Source organism: Mycteria americana, chromosome 6 (assembly GCF_035582795.1).
Source record: "Mycteria americana isolate JAX WOST 10 ecotype Jacksonville Zoo and Gardens chromosome 6, USCA_MyAme_1.0, whole genome shotgun sequence".
Taxonomy (NCBI): Eukaryota; Metazoa; Chordata; class Aves; order Ciconiiformes; family Ciconiidae; genus Mycteria; species Mycteria americana.
The window spans coordinates 17,821,234-17,841,482 of NC_134370.1; the positions used below are offsets into that span (position 1 = coordinate 17,821,234).

At 39.7% G+C, this 20,249-nt stretch overlaps 1 protein-coding gene across 1 annotated transcript in view; it reads left to right on the forward strand.

The window, feature by feature from the left end:
* Positions 1-3,898: 3,898 nt before the first annotated feature.
* Positions 3,899-20,249, forward strand: part of KNDC1 (kinase non-catalytic C-lobe domain containing 1) — a 65,218-nt gene continuing 48,867 nt past the window's right edge. The window contains exons 1-3 of the mRNA XM_075504089.1: positions 3,899-4,084; positions 8,868-9,066; positions 12,322-12,380. Of these exons, the coding sequence (XP_075360204.1) occupies positions 3,989-4,084; positions 8,868-9,066; positions 12,322-12,380 (354 nt within the window). The 5' untranslated portion in view covers positions 3,899-3,988. The remainder of the gene's footprint in view (positions 4,085-8,867; positions 9,067-12,321; positions 12,381-20,249) is intronic.

Below are 20,249 nucleotides of genomic sequence, written 5' to 3' on the forward strand. Positions count from 1 at the left end.
TGTGCAGGTCAGCGGAGGAGTTTTGCAATAGGACATGGTGGATAGTAAAACTATTCAGACTCAAAAAGTGAATGGACAAATTCATTAAAGAAAAATATTCCAGTGTCTCTTAAACCAATAGACATTACCACTGCCTTAGGGAACAGCTGAACTATGACTCTTTGGAGGCTGTGAGACTGTACTGGAAGAGCATAATATATAACTACCTTGTTCCTGCACTCTTCTCTAGACATCTGCTATCGACTGCTGTCAGAGACAGCAATCAAGCCAGCTATTCTGCTGCAAACACTGTGTATGTGAAAATTACAAACTGCCCTAACTCCATTGCATTTACTACAAATTAGATACAGCTTAAGGAGAGCATGCTAGAACTGTGAGAAGACTGAAATCAGATGTATTTGATCCAGTCCCTCTGTATTGTCTGTGATCATGCACCAAGTCTAAGACACAAAACTCCATGTTGCTTCAATGACCTTTTGGCCAAGAGGTTTCTCATGCATAATATCTACACTATACCTGGAGCTTACCTTTGTTTAGTAGTTTTTCATCTCTAATCTACAATGAAGAAGTCAAAATCTCTAATAATTGTGATTCCTGGTGTAATTGTTACTAAAGAGATCTCGGTTCATATTCAAAATCTGATCACAGGGAAATTAAACCTCTCTCTGGTACTTCCATGAAACCTGTTTCAACTATCCTTTACCAAAACAATTTTAGTCACAGTATGTTCCTTCAATCTATGCTAACATTTCTTATTTCTTTTCAGGCTATAGAGTATTATTAGTGCAAAATAATGTTTTTATTTCTGCCTTTTGACAACCTCACCTTTGAGAACTTGATTGCTGTTCTATATATTTCTGGTTTTAATATGATATTCACTTACATCTTCAGCCAATCTCAGACTCAGAAGATAATTTCCACAGACACTCACGTATCCATCAAAATGTCTTTCAAAAAATGCCTACCAATACTCTATAAAGACATCTTAAGAACTTCAAATGTCTTAAGCAATTTTGTGGAAAAGAAACAACAGAAAATATGACTGCAGAGAAACTGTCAGCTTCATCTACATGTGGGATTTTTTCTAATGCTGAACTGTGTAGTGTTGCATGTCCTCCAACAGCTCCCACAGGCCATGATTAATTGCAGATGTTAATAAGAACAAATATTCTAGTGTGAGAATTGTTACATGACTGTATCAAACAAGTTACAGTGCCTTTTCTGACAGTTGCCTCAACTGTGAGACCAACAAGGAAAACAAAACAACAGAATTACTGATGGGAGCAGAGGCTTAGTATAGCAATTTTTCTGGAAGAATCTACCAAACCATATCAGTGCCAGTGACTATTCTGTCCTGCCTATCAAGGCACTTGTGATAAGGCAAAGTCCGCTACAAGTTTTTGTTTACAGAGGAATCCTGTGCTGCTGTATTTTGTAACTTGGAGTAGTCTCTTTTGCTCCCTCTGTGTTTATTTCATTTTGTTTTCCACTTTACGTATTCCACTTGGTATAAATAGTTCTTCAGTAGAGCAAGTAAGTTAACCAGAGCAACCAAGAGATAGGTCTCAAGCATCTCGAATCAGTTGGATACAGTCAGTTAGTCCCTTACTCTGGCAAAATCTACCCAAGCCTAAATTCAAGGTCCATATAATGCACGGTAGGTGTCTGAACCTGAGTCTGCTAACCTTACAGGGAAATGCCCTATCACTCAATTACTAATTACTTTTAGCAAGTGAATTTCTCTTATTCAACAAAAAATATTGATCCTTTCAAAACTAGCATGTGAATTTCCATGCAGCACCCATAGGTTTGATTTAAACTCTCATTTTACAGAAATGTTTATGAATGCTAGACATAATTGGTGATTGCAATGGAGTGCTTATCTAAGATGTATTTATGGATGAATGTAGATCTTAGAGCTAATTTACACACCTGAGAAAGTTTTCTCGTTTCTTTTTCTTTACAATGCAGCTATGAGTCCAGCCCATGAGGGTCCAGAATTTAGGGTTGTTCTTGGGAAGATCGTGCTGCCTGAGGAAAACATTTTGCCAAATATGCTGGTGGAATACATTTTAAGAAATAATTGATAAGTAAAATAGTGCTGTTATTGGAGTCACGTTGGGCTTTATTGCAGAAGTGCCAGGCACTCACTGTTTCCCATGCTTTAATATTTGTTCACAGTTAAAGCCTGAGTTACCAAATTATAAGTATATATAGATTAGGAATATTTATAATCATTAAAAACATTTTATTCACATCAGTATCATTCAAAAATGTTGGTAAGAAGACAGCAAATATATGAAAGATTCCAATCTGCCTGGGTTTGGGTTTCTTCTCAGTAGCATGCCATAACTGTGGAATGTATCCCATTAATGTTTAATTGGGAGAAATCTTACAACTGCTGCAGGATGACTTTTATGGGGCGGTTAATCAAAGTATCTTTGTTTGCTTCACAGTGTTTGTTAATGTATATTTTAATGGAGTATTAATCTTTTCCAAGGAGTACTACATACAAAATTGAATATAAAACTCTTGCTTTGCTCGATGTACTGTGCACAGGTTAATTCATTAATATGCTCCATTTTGACATAGAATTATAGGAATACAGGAAAGCAGAATAATGAAAATGGCACTATTATTTTCCAAGTACCTATAGCTGTGCAATTTAATTACAGGAGAAAACAGTCTATTCTCTCCATCCACCACGCCGGTTACAACGGAGATAAAAGATTTCGATGTAGCTGCATGCGTGCTTAAAACTAAATCAGGAGACACCTGCTCAGGGGTTTGTGCAGCGTGTGCAGTTACCTGCCCGTTGCCGAATACCGATTCCCCTTCCCAGACAGAAAGGGAAACGGCTACGGCCTGTTGACACCACACAATTTGCGGTTTCCAATGAGGTTTACTTGAAACAAAAACATGTCTACGCAGGTGGTACTTTTGAAGGAATCCTTCACCTTGAACCTTCAATTTCAAAGGGAGTCTTAATGAAGTTATTTTAGGCACCCTAAGCCCTGTGGATAGGACAAATGGGCTAGGGCTAATGAAAAGAAAGTTGATAATATCGGATTGTTTTCTTTTGTGCTTGTTATGGTTCGAACTGCGGCAGGAGTGATGGCCATGACCATGCAAATACTTGGTCACCTGCCTAATTTTAAACGCTGGGCTTATCCAGTAAATCCACTGATTTGGAGAGTCGATGGCGATAATACGAGGCCGGGGCACACGGGCAAGGCAGGGCGGGGGTTTAAGCTGGTCCGAGGTGCCCCTCACGGGAGAAAACCGCCGGCGGGAGCAGCTCTCCGGCCATACCGACTGTCAGCACCTCGGGCGCCGGCAACGCCGCCGCCCCGGCCTCTCGCCCGGCACTAGCCCTCCCTCCCGCCGCCCCCGTTCGCCCGGAGAGCGCAGCCCGAGCCGCGGACGGGCCCCGGCTGCCGCGAGGCCCCGGCGGCCGCAGTTGGCACTGCGGCGGGCGCGCCCCTCAGGGCCCACCGCCCCGCCACCGCCTTCTTGCCGGCGGTTCACCGTGAGCGGGGAGGAGGGGGCGCGGGGGACGCGCCGGGATTCGCGACCGGCGGCCGGTGACTCTCAGGGACGCCCCGGGCCGCGGCGGGGCGGCGGTCGAGGCGGGCGGCGGGGGCGGGCGCGGGCGCCGCCGCAGGAGGGCGGGAGCCGCCGCAGTGAGGCCGCGCCGCGCGGGCGAGGCGGCGGCGGGCCGCGTTGCCATGGCAGCGCTGTCCCAGCCGAGGGCTTAGGCGGGCGGCGGCGGGCTGCCGGGAGAGGCAGGGGGCGCCCCGCGGCCGGGCCCCGCCGGGAGGGGAAGGGGTTAAAGCGGGGCGGGCGGGCGAGCCCGGCGCCGTGGGGGTCACCGCCGGGGGCAGCCCGCAGGCGGGTGTGGGGATGAGTCGCGGCGGGGGCCGCGGGCCGTGCTCCGGGCGCGTAGGGAGGCTGCGGAGGTGAAGCCTCTGCTCCCTCGCCGGGCGGGATGGAGGCCGTTGGTGCCGCAGAGGACGTGTTTTATGAGGACGAGGAGGTGAACTGCTACGACTTCGAGCCTCTGCCGACGCTGCTGGAGGATGAGGTGAGTGAGGCAGGTGCGGGGACGGAGCCGCCGCCGCCCTTGCGCTCACCTGTGGTGAGGAGGCCTCAGGGACGGCCCACGGGCCCCCCCTCCCCGGCGCCTCCTTCTGCCCGCGCTGTAAGGGCAGCCCGCCGGCTGCGCCGGGCCCCGGAGACGGCCGGAGCCCGGGGGCTCACCCGCCTCGCCGGGAGCGGCCAGGCCGTGTCGGCATAACCGTTCGCTTTCCGTGTGTTCACCGCGGGTTCCTCGCTTTCTCCTGCCCGGTGATCCCAGCTGCCAAGTTGGGCTTAGTCTGTCCCCGTGCACACCTTCTCCACACAACAGCAAAGTCATGGTCCTCGAGCGTGGGGTGTCTCATAACTCCTGTCGTAGCCGTGGGTTAATGCTGCAGTCGGGAAGTACGTGTCCTTGTCGCACCTGATAAAGGGAAATTTCTTATATGGGCAAAAGTGTTTCCAGTAGCCACCGACCAGATTTTTGTACAGCCATTTCTTGCTGCCCTTTGTAAAACGGCCTTGTCACTGGGGGAAAAAAAAAACAAAACAAAACCAAGCTGTTAAATCTGTTTGTTCAGTTGTTATGCCAAATAACCTGTAGCTAAACCCAGTCTGTTATCAGATTTGTCTCTATTTGTACTTGGTTTTACACTTGCTTTTCATTGCTCCTGCTCATCTTTCTTTGTATCTTTCCACATGAAGTGTGTTCCTTACCACCTAGTGAATGTTTGGGCAAAACGTTTTGGGGTTTTTTCTTTTTTTAAGTAAAAGTTTGGTGAACTGTATGTGAGCCACTTGTTCCCCAAACCAGATCTTGCAAGCTTTCTTATTTGCTACATCAAGAACCCAAGTTGAATCGGGATTTAAAAGTGTGTTTGAAAATAATTAAAAGTCCCTTCCAGCTTTCATAAGCTATCTCATGGCTCAGCAGTTTGGCTCTTCCTCCCATCATCTGTAGCATTCAGTGTAATAGGCCCTCTCAGACTGGCCCATGCAAAATGTAGGAGGAAGAAGGAAGGTGGTAGTGGCCTCCTTTTTACACATTAGCTTAAATATTTAGATTATTTCTTAAGGATGGGAGAAGGCTGAGGGTCAATTCTTCTGTGTGAGGAAGACCCAAGGCCATTTTTCTCACCTGCTCAATATATACTTTAATTGTGGATTCCTACCAGTCCCTTCTATTTAGTTATTCCAGGCAGATGAATATTTTCAATATTCTTGTTGAGAGAATGAGCATGACCTATCACCTGCTGATTAGAGAAGTTAATAAAAAAGGGCTGCTTTGAAGAGTACTCAGTGAGCTTACCCGGGCAACCCAGTGTTTTTCTTCAAATGAGATTAATTTAATGAATGGTGTGCCCCACATTTTCCATGATTCTGGAATAGATTGTTTTGAAGTTTGTGTGAATTATCTTGGCAAAAAGACTTAGGTGCCAGAGAGCTGTGAATGCTGATGTACCTAACTCTCAGCTGCTTAGTCATTTAGTGGAGCCTCTGCTTCTCATCACTGTACATAGTATAAGGAATGAGGCTAGTGTCTGATATATGAGGTTTACAAAAGCCAATATGTGAAGCAAGAAGCTGCCCGAGCTGAAGAGTAGGAAATATTGAGGGTGTGGCTGTATTTCAAATGCCTTTCTTTATTTGGACTTTCTTTGTCTCACACTCCTTAATATTTAATTTCAATTTTTTTAAGAAGTTGTACACACAACAGATTAATTTGGCAGATTAATTTGTTTTCTCTTCCTGCTCTGCCTTCCTCTGCTTAATTACAAATGCTACTGAATTGTTTTATACTTTATGAAGAAAATATAAGGGAAAATTGAGAACTAAAGTGAATAATTAAAGCATGGTTGTCTGGCCAGTTCACTTTCCGTAATTATTAAACAGTAATTGCTTTTACAAGTGTCTTTCACTGATAATGAGACAAAAGAGAGAAAAGGCATCACTGTCTCTGTTACATAACACACCTGAGTTTTCCTGTAGTTCGAGTGAACCAACTTTTCAGTGGTCCAAAGTACTGAAGTTGTGGCTTGCCAGAAGCTTCAGCTTGCCAGAAACTACTGTCTTACAGTTGTAAAAGGATTTTTTTTTTCCACAGTGAAAACTTTGTTTTCATATTGCTTTAGGGATGCAAACTAATCAAATGCATGTCTTGGTGTTTTCAATGCTTTGTTCTCTACAAATGCCTTTCTTTGCTGCAATAGCAGCTCTAATGACTAAGGTCAAGATAGTGTGGTCATTTGAGAAATACATGGTTTCTGTGAAGTAAATCACTTTGTCCTGGAGCTTTGGAAAGAGCATTGGAAAGAAGGCTTGCTGCCTGGTGGTGGTGATGTTTTGCTTTTTTTATCTTCACCTAGCCATCCATTGCTGAGGGAAGCTACTGAACATTCATAGGCCTTTTTTTCTTTTTTCCTTTTTCCTTTGTCTTTTTTTCTGTATTGCCTAACTTTCCCTTCCCCTGGAAGGAAGATAAGTTTGTCTAACGTGAGATCATCATCATCTTTCATTTACTCCCCAAATGACCACAAGATAAAGATGCTTTTGTGGGTTTAAACTGTAGATATCACTGCTGACAATATCTGCTGTAGAGCTCAACCTCAAAGTTGACTCAAAAGAAATTCTATCAAGTCCTGATTGTGACTAGAATTTGATATTGAGGCTGTCCTAAAGGTTGCAGTTTTTATTTATTTCACACAATCTCTAAATTGAGCCTTTCTTGACCATATGCACAGATGAAACTCGTAATTTTGCATCTTGATTAGTGAAACATTCTTTTTTTGCAGTTTTGGCAAATGCCATCATGTCACCTAGCTGGATGATCCTAGGAGAGTTAAAAAATAAAAATAATTACTGGTTCATTGCTTTGGTCATAGAACTTCTTTTTCTTCTTCTTTTTTTTTTTTTTTTAACTTTTTTTGGTTGGCCATAGAATAAGCAGTTACTCTTTCCTTTCCAAGCCTATCCTCATCCTACCTATCAGTTTGGTCAGCTTGAAAGCCTAATGGTTTGTGGTCCAGCTCCTTGTCATATGTTTATGTTTTCAGATACAGGAACCTCTGTGCTGCCCTTCATGCTTGGAAGAAGTTCCCCATAAAGATGTGCAAAACTTCCTCATGCACCCTCAAAACCTGATGGCAGCATTAAGCATATGGTGCTGAGCAGAGCACAGAGAAAATGAGATCTTTTGTCTCATGTGCCTAAACTGTAAGGGCTTTTGCTGTTCATTATTATGTAGGACTGAACTCGATAAGACCAGGGCCCGTGATTAGTGCTAGAAGGCACTGTAGTAATGCTGCCATTAGTAAATCAGTCCATCTCTAGGCCGATGAAAACTAGAATATTGAAAATATAAATTGTTTCCCAAATAATAGTAAGTGCACTTTATTTCCTACCTGATTTTTTTCTTATATTTATTATTATACTTTAGACCAAAAAAGCAAAATAAATTTTTAGACTAAAGATTGGTCCTTGTTTGAAGGATGAGTGCGATACTTAATTCTCTGAAAAACATGTTAGGAAACTGTTAACCCTTCTGTAAATGGTAATCCAAATATCATTGATGTTCTCCAGTACCGAGGTATGTAAAGAAAGTTATAACTGTATTTTCCAGTGGATTAAAAGTTTAAACAGCTACAGTTTTCTGAGCTTTAAGATCTCTCACACTCTGCTTTGCTGACAATGAGATACTTTTTTTTCTATACTCTAATATGCAGCTACGTCTTCAATTCAAGGTATTTAGTATCATTCAGAAGTATAGTCTTTAGTCTTAATTACTACACATAAATGAGAAAATATGTGTAATTAATAATTAATAGAGGTATAGTTTTGCAAAGTAACTTCTGTAGATACTTCCATTTTTCCTTACAGATGGAATTGATGTTTTGTTTGTATGTTCTTGTCATGCCTTTAAGTTCATGAAAACTTTTTACTTCTGTAGCTACGGGTAAAGTATTAGTTTTGTATTCTAAAAAAATGTACATAAAAAGGCTAGCTGCTTTGAACAAAGCACTGTTTCTGAACATCTTGACCAGAAAAGCCACATTACAGCCACATTTTTTGGAACTGGATTCTTCATAGCCTTACTGTGATGATGGGGTCAAAGGAAGTTGACTTATAGTTTAGGACAGTAACTGAGAAACAAAGTCCATAAACTATTTTGATCACTAAGAGCTCTAGGTATCATGGGGAGGCCTAGGACAACCAAAGTGTCTGATTTTAAGTCAAAGTGTAAGAACACTTTTCCTATGGCTTGTTTGGCTTTTGAGTGTTTATTAAATGGGCTACACCACTAAACTTCACAACAGCATCATTCTTAAGACACGCTAATTTAGAGGGTACTTTTTCCCAGATCACAGATGGTAGGGAAAACTGCTGTGAAGAGAATTTTTAAGTAGTTTATCCAAAGGCACCTGGAAGAGCTTAAGGGAGACATGGGTTAAACAAAATGTTTTAAGTTAGTCTCTCTGCTTTTACCTCCAAATGGTCTGTTTCCCTAACTTTGATGCAGTGTTTATTTAACTTACATAGCTCCCACAGTAAGTCTTTTTTTGATGTTAACATACTGTGATACCTTTGTTCAGGTTAACTGTGCTTCTTAAGAGACTCTCTGTGTTAAGAGCGAAGTCATGCACTTGGTGTTTCTTGGGGTGTTAATCAGTGTCCTAGAAAGTCTGAGAACTTGCTGGAAATGTTACTCGCAGCCAATTGTGTCAAATGTGATCTATGATACACAAAGTAGTGTCATGAAATTCAGGGTAATTTACGAATTCATATCTTGGCAGGAGAATGTGTCCCTTGCTGATATTTTGTCACTGCGGGATAGCTGTCTTACTGAGCAAGATATTTGGGCAATTTGCCTGGAGTGTTGCCATTCTCTGAAGAGCATTGCCCATTCTGCAATCTTCCAGACACTCTGCATCACTCCTGATACTTTGGCTTTTAACACCAATGGCAATGTATGCTTCATGGAACAGCTCAGTGGTAAGTATTTGTGTTTCCAGGCCATTTGTTTTAGAACTACGGAAACTCATAGTGAGAGACTGTAGTAAAGCATTATATTCTATTCTTAAGACTTATAATTAAAATAAAGAGAAAACAAAAACTTGTAGGAATGGGTGAGTATAGGTCTGTATGAAACTACATGCTCAGTTTTGTGGTTGATGAACAAAGGCTTTTATGAGTTTGCTTAGTAAGATTCTTCCTAGTTATTTTAAGACTTATCCAGGGGAATGTAATTTATCTCCATTTTAAACACTGTAAGTTATGTATTTGTGTATCTGTGTGCACAAGTCTCTACCTATGTAAAGCACGTTCTTGGTCTCTTCCAGTTCTTCTCATTTCATGGATATATTCTATTTCTAGAGAAATCTGACATTCAAAGTGTCTTGATGATTGTGGCCATAGAGAATGGGGCAATTCTAGTGCATATTCACTGTTAGAAAGGAAAACTCTCTCTCAAATAAAGGATTATTATTTTTTTAGAAGTCATGATTTTTAGACTCTGCAAGTGTGGTGACTGACTGAGAAACTAATTTTAATGCTAAAAAACAGTAGGTAGTAGCATGTAAGATCTTCAGGTATCGTAGCAGATGAATGGGGGGATGCTTAACTTAAAAAATTACTTCTGATTTCAGCACAGACAAAAAAGCATGTTATTGTTGCTGTTCCCTTTTCACGTGGCCCATCTCAAGAGTCTTTGTCTTGAGCCTGTGAGGGATATTACAAAACAAAAAACAACCCAGCTCTTATTCTATAGTCCTTTTAAAATTATATCAGCTTGTAACTAGAAGAACCATTCTAGTCCATATACACACTATTCAGATTTTTGTTATACTTTCTTTAACCTAATTTATTTTTAAATTTGTCAGAACAAGTGTTTATTCTTTTAGTCAAAATCTAGATCACAGTATTTAGAAAAAATGGGGTAAGATAACTTTGCAACAAATGAATATTTGTTGCCTTCTTTAGAATTAAAGATAGTATTTCAAATAAGCTTGCAACAACATAACATGTAATAAATAAAGATGAAAATGTATCTTCATAATTGTTGTGGTATTTGTTTTGTGCTTAAATTCCTCAAATATATGTGAGTCAACTTTTAGTTCCGTGTTAATAGGGTAATGTGAAATCAATTTCCTTTATTTTAAGGAGCTTGTCATAACTTGAAATTAAAACAAGAAAAAAAAGCTGGCTTTGTATTCATAAGGGTATATGAAAGACTTGTTGAAGAGAATAAATCTAGTGGATGAAAAATGCCCCTCAACTAAGATCTTTGCTTGAAGCTGGGAAAGAAAAAAAAAATCAATTTCTTCTTGAATGTTTTAGTCTAATTGAATAGCTGGCAAACAATTGATCCAGGAATTTGCCATATTCAAGTGCTTAAAATGTGGGATAACAAATTCACATCCAAAGCAAAGGTACAAAGATTTTGTTCCCTGAAGTCATGTTAGTCTCTGAGGAAGAGACTTTTCATTAGTTCTTTTTAAAGAAGGTTGCATTTTTCCTGGGAATGCAAAAACTTATCCATATATTCTGTTTCCCACATACACACTCCACTGTGTCTTTGACTCTTTTTCTTCCCCTTTACCTCAGATCTTGTTACTATTTGGTTAAAATATAGTTTGTTAGATAGGCACTTGGCGAGGTTGTCCTTTTTGCTTCCCTATAGTTGTTGCCCATGGATTTATTCTTCCAGAAGAAAATTATAACCTCTGGATTTGCTTGCCAGTGAGATAAAATGAACAGCCTGTCACCTCTGCTTTAGCAGCAAGTTCTGCTTCCTGCAGGTTCTGTGGTGCTGAAGTGACAAACATTCAATAGGATGTTCTGCCAAGGGCTCAGATATCTTCTTGTCTCTTCAAATCAGACAAATTTCCATTGTAAACATTATATTAAAAGAATACGGTGATAAAAATTATATGCTTGTACAGCTTTAAAGTGTTCTATCAAAAGAAAGGGAAAAGGTAGTGGGGAGATGAAAGGAGCGGGGGGGGGACGGGGACAGGACAGACACAAAACATCTTCTGTCCATTAGTTCCCTTCCCCTTCTGCCCCCCACAAATATCAGGAAAAAACGTGGTGTGGGGGGAATGCAGAGTTAGTTGCGTACCCCTCTTTTTCAGTGGGAAAGTAGAATTGGGAACATTGTAAGGAACTGTAAATCAGTTAGTGGCATCTGGATAGTTAGCCATGCCAGGTAGCTGAAATATATGAATATGTAAAAAAAAGTCCTTTCTACCATATAACTGAGTTTAGTATCCTCACAGTAGAAGAGCTTTACATTTCACTTGTAAAATACAGGCACAGAAGTTCTATTAGAGCTAAAGCTATGATGAGTACGCCACACCTGTAAGCATACTTTTTTTTTTTTCTCCCTGTTGAGAAGGGAAATTTATAGTTTTTGCTTGTAAATGATCTCAGTCATCCATTGGCTTCACAGAAGAATAGACTAGGTGAGTTGAATATGTATGTGAAGAGTAGGTTTTTAGTCAGGCACTTTTTTTAATCCCCTGATGTTCTTTACTGGGTTCATGTGACATCAGTACAGTGTGATATTACATGGATGCTTGGATGCAGCAGCAACATTGGTCTCTCTTAAGATGTTCCTTTCTTCCTTCCACCTCTTCACTCAGAAGTGGCTGCTGCAGTAACTCAGTTCTCTGCTAAACAGCACATGGGTGGGGAATGTGCTTCCTCAACTCTTTTATCATAATTAAACTAAGCAGAAAGGTTAAGGTTCTAAGCTGGCCTGTAGATGAAAAGGCAATTAGCTGTTCAGGTTGTTTTGCTGCTTGAACTCTTATCCCCCAGGTCTGCAGTGGAAAATAGTGAATGGAAATGTCTGATTAATCAAATCAAACCTGCAAGCCACAGCTGAGCCACACTAGCTTAGGTGATAACTTGGTCCAAACATAAACATCTGAAGGCAAGAAGTGGTTACGCATGGTAAATGTATTTCTTTGGGGGTGTTTTGTCTGTTTTGTTTCTTAGTAGGAAAAGTATGGTATCTTCTTGCAGAAAGTTTGAAAATAGCACTTTATTTTACTTAGTACTGGAAACATGGATAACAAGTTCTTAGTACATCAGATATGAGTGAACCAAAATACTGCTATATACATAGTTTCTTTCGTATCGGATAGGAGTGTATCATTAAATTTGTATCATCACAATGGTTTGGTTTTTAAACAAGCAAGACTACTAATTTCTAATCTGACACTTTTCCTTTTGCTTTCAAAGATGATCCAGAGGGTGCCTTTGTTCCACCAGAATTTGATATCACCGGTAACACTTTTGAGGCAAGTTCATAAATTTATCTGTAAAATAGAAGGGAGTTTAATAATTTTAGTACCACACTTAAAGATTGTGAATAGTAAATTGTGCTATTTAGATATGTTTTGTGGAAATAAAACATAAACTTAAAATGCTACATTAATTTTCTGTATAAACATTTGTTCAGTAACTGTTAAAATGTGAGAATCTATTTTGGCTGAATAAGGTGTTACCCTAAACCACAGCTGGTCTATATTATGTTCACTGGTATCCTTCACTGGTTACATTTGCTTGTTTGGGGATTAGCCATGAACTTTTATAACTAAATATAAAATTTGTTTGCCATCCTCTTCAATAAAATAATTCATGGAAGGGTAATCAGCAATTTTATCTTTGATTTAATGAAGAAACAAATGACTGTCTGTTGCTTTGCAATGCACAAATGCTCTACATTGTTAAATTAAATTAGATTTAAATTGTTTATACTAATTCATTAGCCTCCCAAGTCAACCATCTCATTGCATGCTGCAGGAGTGCTTGCTTGCTTAATATCCTTTTCTTAATACAGTATTTTTTCTGGCATGTATTCTTAGATAATTCAAATGCTTTAATTAGCAACATGTTCTATTCAAGGTATAAAAAAAATTATTCTGTTTCTTTATAGTTCAATATAAATACCTTTTACTTTTCGTAGTTATAGCCTTCATAGTCATGTTTATAGTTCTGTATATGTCCTCGGGGGAGGGACGGGAAAGGGTAAGGGAACCTTGGAAGTGTGTAGTACTACGAGCAAGATGAGAATGATAAAGCAGGATAAAGCACTATAGAATATGAAGTAGTACAGTCTTTGAAGGGTAGAGATGCAACATTTCTCCCTGTTGCTATGCTTTGTTCATGTAGTTATATAGGCCAGCAGAGGTCTAGTGATTTTGTGCTTGCTCTTCCCCCCACCCCCAGGCTGTTTTTTTGGGAGTCTTTGTTTGGGGACAGGAGGCCAGTGTGGGTGGGGGGTGGTTAGGAGGTGACCAGTATTGCATGTAAACTTGGCAACTGTAGTAGTCTTTATATTCAGATGTGGTTGAGGAAAGCAAGTCCCAAAGTCACCCAAAGGTGACTATTTTTGTTTCTTTTTGTTGTACTTCCGAAGCTGGACTTAAGATTTTACATAAATATGTTCTCTATTCCTTGCCCCTTAACAAGCCTCCAGGACTTGACACAGAAACACTTATAAGATCTGTGGAATTTTTTGCTCCTCTGGCAAACTTGCATTTCCCCCCAACCCTTTCTCCTTCTCTAGGAGTTGCTGAACTCTTATGCATATAGCAAATAGATACACTGAAAGAGGTTTGAAGACTAAGGGGATGAGACAAGGTGAAGTGGGGGTTTGGGAAGACTGTGGGAATACTGTGTGACCTGCAGTTTTAGTTCTGTCTGATATACAAGACCATTGTATCCCTCTTGGGTAAAATGCGTCTGTGTACAGGCTTATTATTTAACTCTTCTCTTTCAGCAGTACTTACAAGCTTGTTAAGCCCCAGTGAATCCCAATACCAAGCACAGCACAAACAACAATTATACAGTGAAAGCTGTTTGAGTTGGGAGTGGCTCTGAACATTGACCCTTTTACTTTTTTTGCAAAGGTCAATGAAGATACATGGAGGTACACATTTGTGTGGAAGGAAGTCAACATGCTCTGCCTTGTCTGTTGTGAAGTGGGGTAGGGGCTGGGTGCACTGATTTCTGTCCATTGCTCCTATTTCTTTATCTAGCAAGTTGGGGAGCCTTGAAAAGCCGGGAGAGCAGTGCTACAACAGTGTCCTGTTGCCTCAGCTGTTTCTCCTTGACCATCCTAGGGCAATACACAAGACTGAAAGGCTAGGGCTTTCCCTTTTGTTGAGGCAGAGGTGTATTGTTTTACTCTGGGATTTGTGAGCATTTTGTCAGACAGGTATGGGATTCTGCGTATTGGTGAACTTTCAAACCTTTTCCTCTTACCACTTGTAGAGTTTGGTTGAATTGTAAGTATTTTAGTACCAGATCAAACTCTGCCATAGATTCCACGCTGACCTCAGCTTGCTTTTGCAGTTTCTAAGACCTACAGTGGGTTAATCCATATGTACTTGTTAAAGGGTTTTATAATATTGTAGTCTTTCCAAGCTAGCTGTTTCCTTCTTGGTGCTAATACTTCAAGTTTTCTCTTTTTGAACACTATTGATACTTTTGTCTATCCGCTCACCCCTAGTTGTAACCTCCTACTATGCAATGGCAGAATAGCACCGGTTTATATACATCTCTCTGAGGAAACCCTAGGCCCTTGTGCTTTCTCAGTGTTATAAGATTCTTTGTACTATACCAATAAGCTGCTGTTTTTACAGGGGTGTCAAATCTTTTGTGTTACTGCTTGCTCCTTCCTTGGTAATGACCTTACTCAGTTGTTCTTAGTTGAAGGGGTGTTTTTGCAGCTGCTTAGTATGCTTTGAGAACAATGGAAAGTAGTGTTTGCATTGAAACTGTCCAATTTCAATATAAATAAAAAAATTAGTATTGGAACTACTAATTATGTTCAGGATGATCTTTGATAGCTGTTACTCCAGTGTCAAAGCTCAACTGATTTAAAATACTTATGTCAGCCAGGGGTTTTGCTTGATTTGAGCGTGACCTATTTTGTGGCTTCTAAAAGGGAAGCATACAATGAGGTTTGTATAGCTACTGGATGACTTCTTCCTCTTTAAATTCTTTTTTTAAAAAATCCCTCAAATAAAGCTACAGTTATTTCAACAAGAGATGTTTTGTTTCCTGCTTGGTGAATTACTGATCCAGACCTCTAATGGAATTGTGACTCCAGTCTAATTAGTTACTAAACTTAGCTGGCACTCACAAGCACACAAGGGTAATAGACACAGGAAACAAATTGAAATGCATTACTGTCCTGGTGTCTGAAACAACACTCTTAAAAATTTCAGTTTCTAGTTGGAATTTCAAATAGCAAGAGATCTAAAGCTTCGTCCAAATGACAATGTACAGGACAAAAGTTATTGATTTCACGTGGTTTGTTTTAGACTTGTGCCTTGTTTCCTGACCTGCTCTCCACTTGTAAAGTGGGAATAACAACACGAACTTCAGTTACTCTTGAGACTAGGAAGGTAAAAACTAGCCCTTCAGGGAGTTGTCAGCTTCAGTGTCTGAAGAACAGACTTTTTAGAGAGAAAGATGTTAAGAAGGAAGTAGCTGTGAAAAGAGCTTTTGGTGACAACAGTGAAGCGTGGCTGAGCTTTCCAACTGGTGACTTCTTTAGTGCTGCCACAGTTCCAACCTGTGGGGGTGGAGGAAGGATTGCAGTTTATGAGGGTCTCAAGAGACATCGAAATGACTGTGTTGCTAAGCGGTTGGAGCAGCGTTTAATAGGGTAGTTCTGTTATGTCTTCCTCTTCCTGGTGTAAGTGTTGTCACAGTGCAAGGGCAAAAAAGGCAGCCAAGCAGGTACCGTTGGTCTCTAGGACAACATTGGACTAAAATAGAGAATCTCCTGGGTATCTGTTAATGTTAATTTTTTTCCTCTAACTTTGCTATCTCCTTACAGACTTCTATTACCATTGTGCCCTAGTAACTGCACTGTTAAGGGTTGGTGCTGCAAAGAGAGAGAGGGAAACAGGAGAGAAACTTTAGAGTTGTGATCCATACTGTAACTCCAAAGAAAAGGTGAATTTCTATACAGTATACTTATTATCATTTTCACTTTTATTCTTAATGCATATGCAGGTATGTGATGTGGCTGTACTCAGTAAAAGCTTTCTGATGACTGAAGCTGTTACTTACCTGCATTGATGGAAAGATCTCACTTTCTGCTTCTCCTCTAAGCTGGAAGGTGTGTCTGTATTTGCTATAGCAAGTGCTGACCACTTTTTTGTTCTCATTGAATCTTGAGCTAGAGTCAGAAACATCTTGAGTATAAAGACTAGCCTCTAATTTTGTAATGTTTTAGTAGTACGCTACTGTAGAGAGTGTATAAATGTCATTTTTTCTGTTCTAGAAAAACATTAAGAGACTGAGATGCAAAAATACAGATTTGAGGCTTCTTTTAAAATTTGCTGACTTGACTATATACTGGGCTTATCAAACAATTAATCTTCAGTATAAACTAATACTGAGTCCTGATTCCCTCCTCTAAATAGGAAGAGCTTTAACCTTTTCCTAATGAAAATGGTTCCTATTTCATTTTCTTGCTCAGGGCAGTACAGTGCTAGACTTGTGAAATTTGACCAATGGGAGGCCCAATAGGAGTACTTAAATATTGGTGAGTTCATTAATAGCCTTATTTCTATCACTACAATACAAGTTTGCCTCAGGTTAAAAACATTGGCTGTCTCAAACCAGTTTCAAATAGCTATTTGTCTGCATCACAAAACTGCCATTGAGTCTGACACAGAGGTTCATTGATGTAGAACCCCACATTTCTAAGATATGAGCTTTCAGTGAGATGAAGGACCAATGTCTGCCATGTGTGAACTTGCATTTATAATCTTTTAATAATGTGGCTATTCAGTTTTGCTTGTTCTAGTGAACCTCTGTTACAGAAATCAGTGAATTTTCAGTCTTGTGTGCCTATTTTTTTTATCTAAAGCAGAGTGGATAATGCTTCTGTTTAATGACTTCTTCCATTATTTAGAGGTGATAAAATGCAGTAGTTCAGAAACCTCAGTATGCAGCAGGATTAAAACCTTTCAGAAATAAAAGAACTGAAAAAGTGATACAGAGTTGAATAGTACCTTGAAGAGAAGGGGGAAATATGGGATAGAGAATGGGAAGAAAGTGAAGTTCACACTTCTCTCGGTTTTCTCATCTAGAACTTGGTCTTGGTTTTTGCTATCACGGCAGGAGTGAGGTATGCTGATCTCTCACCTGGGAGAGAATCAGAACCAGAAGAGGCTGAACACTGCCTGTCTCTTTGCTAGGATGTGACAGCTGTCGACTGGCGGTTCTCCATGGGTTATAGTTGATTTATATTATTAAAAAAAAAAAGTCCAAGTGTTCAACAACCTTAAAAATAAACAATTCTACACAAAGTGGTATAACTAGTGCAAATAGAAAAGACAAGCTAAAATATATTACATTTTTTTTGAAAGCTATTAAGATTTAAATCTTAAGAGAATCTTAAACAGTCTTAAAAGTTAAGATTCATATGGCTTATTCCTATGAAATGTGACAAGGCAGTTGCATTGATATATACCATATACATACAAATATTTTATATGCATATAAATGCATGGGTTGAAATGCAAAATAAAACCTGCTGTTTTAGGGAATAGATCAAAAAGGAAAGGTTCAGGGTATATATATGTTGGCCCTACTGAAGAAAACTGAGCTGACAGTTTGGTGCTGCAATATTTCTCAATAGCTGATCATTACTGAGCTAGTGCTCAGGTCTCAGCTGTTGGTCCTTCTCTAAATATGAAAGCCTTCGTCTTTCTCCCAAATCAAAACAGCAGAAGATATAAAGGAAGTCTTGCCTGTGCCACTTCCCTGGTCTTTTAAAGCAGTAGCTTTGAATGCTGTGAGATTATCTCTACTGTTCTATTCTTTCTTTAGCTCTCGGTGCAGGAGGAAAAAAAGAAAACTTTTTACATGTTCTCCTAGAGGGGTTTTTGGTTTTGTTTTTGTCTGATGGGGGAAATAAGTCTTTTGAAACACCTAGTGCCTTTTTTCTTGAGTTCTGTTTCCCTTAATTTCATGTAGCATCCTCTTGAGACTAATTCTATCTAACAGCAGTAAGGCTTGTCATCAGCAAATGGTAACTTATCTCCCCCTGTAGTCTAAACCATTCTATCTTCTGAGTGTTATCTAAAGCTGTCTTTTCCTTCAGTGACAAAAATAATTTACTTTTGTTTGGTTACCTATGCCTCTACTGTGCTATAGAAGAGGAAATGGAATCCTCCTGTTCTTGCTTTTACATCATTGGCCCAATTGAGGTTCCATTCAGGAACTTAGTACTGAGCAAATATCACCTTATAGTCGCTTTACACAAAGAACTAACCAAGGGAAGAATATGAGACCAATGGGATTTTTTTACAGCAGTCTTTTTTTCTTTTTTTTAATGTATAGAATATCTTAAAGTTTATAATTTGATTACCTCAAAAACCTGCGGCTTGTTGCTTAGTTCTGAAGTTGGGCTTGCAAAGTTGTCATATTGGTCTTCTCTAGCTGGCTTTTTGAGCATATTTTTACAGTTTTGCCTCTAAATCTGCTTTTCACAGACTGACTTCTATTTTTATCAGGCATAGTCTGTCTCTTAGGCAGAAAAATGTCCTCAGATATGACTGACTGTACAGGTAACCTGCTCAATGGAAATATGTAGTATTTTAGGTTTCTTCCTTACTTGGCTATTAGTTTCCTATAAGAAGGCATTATTAAAGCTAAGATATATATTTTCCTTAAGATTGAGGAAGATTATCCTCTGATGTACAAAAGCATTTTTCATATCAGCTTATTTGAGGATTTTTGGTTTTGTGAGGGAAAGATTGGGAGTGAAAAGAGAGCTTGGTGTTCTGTCTTGAAACAGTTGGTTCTTGTGGCAGTTGAAGTTTACTCTTTTAGAAGCCTGAGGAGCTGTGTTGGATAAATTTGCAGATAGTTCCTATCATGAGCAAAAATCTATGGAAAAGAGGACAGATTGTTTTCTCCTGTTATGCTTGTGCAGTGTCATAAAACTCTAGGCTCCTTAATGTTAAAGATGCACAAATGTTTTGGATCCGTTGTTTATCTCCAGCCTCTTCCACATAAACTCTTCTGATTAGTACTGATACTTTCTCAGCTATGGATGAAGTTGTCTTCCTTAGTCCTAGTACAATTATCTGTCAGTTTCTGGTGCTACCTGTTCAAACTCATTTCTTTGGTGGACCCATAATCATACTGGTCTTACTGGCAGAACTTGATTTCCTATTGCACTCTCTGCTTATTTCTATAATTTACTCTTTAGAATGTTCAAAAATGCTTTTGAAATGTAAGCCTGAACCCTTAAAGGCAACATGAAGACCTCCAGCAAAATTATTCTTTGTCATTACTTGATATCAAAAGATTTCTCGCTCATTAATTTTATGTCTGTTTTACATGGATATTCAGGTCACTAAAAGATCCATGATCATTGCTAGGCTGGATCTGGAGACTTTATAGTCCCTGGAATAATGTCAAACAAACCATTCTTACCATTTGCATGAACTGAAAATAGAGCCATTTCACCAGTGTATAAGAGCATTCATAAATACCACCCTCTTTTTGAAAGGTTCAGGAACTGATTGACTTGGAAGTAGATAGCAGAATGGATGACTTCCTAATCTCCAGTTAAAATTTTGAGACTAGTCCAGTTTTCAGTTTGAATTAGATGGTCGTAGAGTTATCTTATTAGGTTGCTTGAGATTTAGTCAACAGAGCCTTCAGGATTATGACAGAACTGTTGTCACTCACACATCATTCTCCTTAGTTACAGCATTTCAGAAAAACTTGAAAGAACAATTGAGAACATGCTTTTGAAACTAAGGATCTTGTCTCCTGGGAAATGCATTGCAAATGATTTAGGCTTTCTTAGATGACCACTGGAGCAGGTTTTAGACTAGAATAGAATATGTCAGTTGGAACGGACCTACAATGATCATCTAGTCCAACTGCCTGACCAATTCAGGGCTGACCAAAAGTTAAAACATGTTGTTAAGGGCATTGTCCAAATGCCTCTTAAACACTGACAGGCTTGGGGCATTGACAACCTCTCTAGGAAGCCTGTTCCAGTGTTTGACCACCCTCTCTGTAAAGAAATGCTTCCTAATGTCCAGTCTGAACGTTCTGAGAGAAGACAGAGCTAGTCTGCTCAGCATGCATATAACTGTTTCCCAGGTTTCCTTTTTCTT